A 4,115-nucleotide genomic window follows, 5' to 3' on the forward strand; every position below is an offset into this window, starting at 1 on the left:
GAAGAACAGCTGATGGAACGATCACAAAAGCAGAGATTGTCTTAGGGTTTGATCAAGGACAAACAACAAACAAACAAATAAATTAATGAATTAAGTAGCTTTGAAATGTCCCAAGATTTAACAAACATTTTAATTTGTTGAGGTTGCGCGACTTTATTTAATAATTAAAAATGTGTAGGACGCATTTAAAGGGGTCATATGATGCTGCTAAAAAGAACATTATTTTGTGTATTTGGTGTAATGAAATGTGTTTATGCGGTTTAAAGTTAAAAAAACACATTATTTTCCACATACTGTACATTATTGTTTCTCCTCTATGCCCCGCCTTTTTGAAACGCGTCGATTTTTACAAAGCTCATCGGCCTGAAAAAGCTTTGAGACTTTAGTCTTTGCAACTTTACAGATCTTCTTTATGCACCAAGAGCTTGTAACACTCCAAAGAGAAAGGAAAAAATGAAATCGCATCATATGACCCCTTTAAAATGTTGGACGGAGCGTCAACGCCCTCTAGTGGACCATCATTAGTTGAAGTTTGCCTTGCTTAAACCTTATGCCTCTAATGATTCAGTCAGGGAAGACACGAAACGTCACGTGTTTATCGCTCGAGTCACAAATAGAGAGTGAAAGTAAATGCTCAGGTGTATGAATCGATTTACAATAAGGAATATTGAAGTGTTTTATGGGGAGCTTTATAGCTCATGAATTTACCTGTAGCTACTTGACAGGAAAGTTGGAGGATTTGTGTGAATCTCTATGTAATTATATTTTGGTCAAGGTGAGTCAGATCTCCTGACGCTTTACAGGTGACTTCTGCATTCATATATTTTCCCTGAAGGACGTGTTTCGGGTTGCCTGCGGTTTATTGTAGCATTTGTGCTGACATAGAACAGACATTATTTGAATTCGAGTGAACATGCGTCTCAGGATCCTGCTTTTTAAATGTATTTATTTATTTATTTATTGTCACATGATCCTGTTTCTCCGTCTCTCTGGATCGGTTTGACGCCATCGCCGCCCGCGTCTCAAATAGAAAGTGAAAGTAAATGTGATGTTTCGCCTTTTAAACAATTAGAACCGTTTCTTTACAATACGTATTATCAACGTTTTTAATAGGAACCGTGAATTTACCTGTAGCTACTTATAGAAAAGGCGGAACATGTTGTTGATATGTAATTAAAAATTGATCAAGGTGAGAACACAAGACTCGAGACACTGTACAGGTGACTTCTGGAAACGAGAAAAACAGGATTTTAGGATCTTGAGACGTGATAGGCCTACTTCTGTTTCTCCGACTCTCAGGATCCGTTCAGCTGAATTATTGTGTTTGTTTGCCATTTCCATCCAGAGTCAGTGGTGAAGATCAGATTCTGTTTCATCATGGATGACTCACAAACATCCAGAGATGAAGATGTTTCTCCAGGATGCAGGTACTTTCAATAAACACTATTTAATCACTTTTAAATGATTGAAGATGGCAATATGTTGTTTGATGATAAAGGCTTTTTGGACCTTACAGTAAAATGATGGTCGTCATAAAGCATTTCCTTTTTTCTGTTATAGTTTTGTCCATCAGAAGTGATCAGAACAGTACAATATTTGGAATACAGTAATTTAAAGCATTGACTGTAATCTTTTTTTTTTTTTGTAGTTCAGTTCATCAGAAGAGTTCAGAACCAGAGCCCAGCTGTGTCTCTATGAGGAGTGACAAGTCTATGTTTTGGCCAATAGATTTTAAGGGTGGAGATACACAGTCTGATCTAAGGTTTAATATTTCTATAAAAATATGAACAATTATCAGTAAAATTATTTAAAAATATATGGATTATCAGAATAGTATTCTAATAATGATCAATTATTTTATTTTCATTTGATAATTTAATATATATATATATATATATATAGTGGTGCTCACACAGAGACATATTTGTGATAGCATTTAGTTCAGTTTACAGTTTTTGTATCAACACAAATTAAGTAAAGATCATAAAGTGCTCTTTAAAATGTTTGTATGGCTAAATATATATATATATATTTTTTTGTATACAGTAATTTAAAACATTCACAGAAGAGATCGGAACCAGAGCCCAGCTGTGTGTCTATGAGGAGGTCCTGTTCTATGGATAATATAGTAAATTTTAAGAGTGGAGAAACACAGACTGATCTCAGGTATAGCATTTCTTTGAAATATATGATTTGATGATGATACAGAATACAAAAAAAAATACATTGTTCTCATTAACTTATGTAAAAAAGTGATATTTATATTTTACAGCAATGAAGTCCTCAACACATTTAGATCAAATCTGTTGAAGAAGTTTCAGTGTGTTAATGAGGGAACAGCAAAGCAGGGAAACCCAACACTCCTGCATGAGATCTACACAGAGCTCTACATCACAGAGAGTGAGAGTGGAGAGATCAGTAATGAGCACGAGGTGAGACAGATTGAGACACAATCCAGGAGAGCAGCAACAGAGGACACACCGATCAAATGCAGTGACATCTTTAGAGCTTTACCTGGACAAGACAAAGCCATCAGAACTGTGCTGACAAAGGGAGTCGCTGGCATTGGAAAAACAGTCTCTGTGCAGAAGTTCATCCTGGACTGGGCAGACATCTAGCAGCTCTGTATGTGCACCTCTCCTGTACAAACCACAACATAAATGTGTTTGAGCCAATCACCAAACAGAGTTTGATATCTAAAGTTCGAAAAAATTCATCAGATGTTTCATTATCTGCTCTGCATCAGAGAGCTGTAAATGAAGCTCTACAGAGTGAAAATGGACGTCTGGACCTTTTCCTGCGGTTTCTTCTGGGTCTGTCAGTGGAGTCTCGTCAGATTCTCTTACAAGGACTAATGAAACAGAAAAGAAGCAGCTCTGACAGCAATGAGGAAACAACTGAGCACATCAAGAAGAAGATCAGGACCATTAACTCTCCAGAGAAATCCATCAATCTGTTCCACTGTCTGAATGAACTGGGTGATTGTTCACTAGTGGAGGAAATACAACACTATCTGAAATCTGGAAGAATAGCTGAAGCCAAACTCTCTTCATCTCAGTGGTCAGCTGTAGCTTTTGTGTTGTTGACATCAGAGAAGATGCCAGATGAGTTTCATCTTGATAAATTTGTTAAAAGAAGCAAAGCTGAAAATATGAAAGTTCTTCAGATGCTTCTGCCTGTGGTTAAAGAATCCAGATCAGTTCAGTAAGTAAGAAAATCAAATTGTAAAGTCAGAGAAGTCCTATAAATAATTCTGGCTTACCAGGTATTGTCTTTTTTTTTTTTTTTTTTTTTACATAAAGAGGTCATTTTTAAACATGGGCATAATAGACCAAGCAGAAATTGAGACCAACCAAGTGAATAATCAGTAATCATATTTCACATTAAAAACATGATTTTTCAATTAATGGAGCAATATGGCAACATACTTAAAACACATTTTTTGAGGACAACTAATTTGTAAATGCTGATTGAATTCGGTCCTAAAGTTTTTGTGTGTATGTGTGTACAGGCTTATCCTCCATTGTGGGGTCCAAATGTCCCCACAAGGATAGTAAAACCTGACATTTTTTACATTTGGTTTCTGTTTCTGTGAGGGGTAGGGTTCGAGGTAGGTTTAGGTTTAGTGTATAGAAAATACTGTTAGAGCTGTATAAAACAATAGAAGCCTATGGCAAGTCCCCACAAAGATAGCTATATAAATGTGTGTGTGTATTTGACCATGAAGCTGGAATTTAAAATTAGTGTTTATTGCAATTGTTTGATTGCTTTTTTTCCAGTTCATAGTGTTTAACAAGTATGGTTGTCATCTTTTTACAGTTTAAAAGATTGTGGTGTCACAGATGAAGGCTGTGCTGCTCTGGCTTCAGCTCTGAGATCAAACCCCTCACACCTGAGACAACTGGATCTGTCTGGAAATAAACTAGAAAGTTTTGGCGTGACACAGCTCTGTACTTTATTTGAAGATCTTCATTGTAAACTGGAAAAACTAGAGTAAGTGAGTGATGAGACGTGTCAGCCAAGTATGGTAACCCATACTCTGTATTTGAGCTCTGCATTTAACCCATCCAAGTGCACGCACACACACACACACACACACACACACACACACACAC

General features: G+C 36.5%; 2 protein-coding genes across 2 annotated transcripts in view; both read left to right on the plus strand.

Annotated features, from left to right (window-relative positions):
• Positions 1 to 1,349: 1,349 nt before the first annotated feature.
• The window catches only part of LOC107705465 (protein NLRC3-like), a 58,202-nt gene continuing 55,436 nt past the window's right edge, over positions 1,350 to 4,115 (plus strand). Inside the window, exon 1 of the mRNA XM_016508772.1 lies at positions 1,350 to 1,427. Coding sequence (XP_016364258.1) covers positions 1,378 to 1,427 — 50 coding nt within the window. The 5' untranslated portion in view covers positions 1,350 to 1,377. The remainder of the gene's footprint in view (positions 1,428 to 4,115) is intronic.
• Positions 2,630 to 3,998, plus strand: LOC107705469 (ribonuclease inhibitor-like). The gene is made up of 2 exons (XM_016508779.1): positions 2,630 to 3,204; positions 3,820 to 3,998. The coding sequence occupies exons 1-2, from the start codon at positions 2,855 to 2,857 to the stop codon at positions 3,995 to 3,997; spliced, it is 528 nt and encodes a 175-aa protein (XP_016364265.1). The 5' UTR covers positions 2,630 to 2,854; the 3' UTR covers position 3,998.

This window comes from Sinocyclocheilus rhinocerous, unplaced genomic scaffold (genome assembly GCF_001515625.1).
Source record: "Sinocyclocheilus rhinocerous isolate Xijiao unplaced genomic scaffold, SAMN03320098_v1.1 scaffold3340, whole genome shotgun sequence".
Lineage (NCBI taxonomy): Eukaryota > Metazoa > Chordata > Actinopteri > Cypriniformes > Cyprinidae > Sinocyclocheilus > Sinocyclocheilus rhinocerous.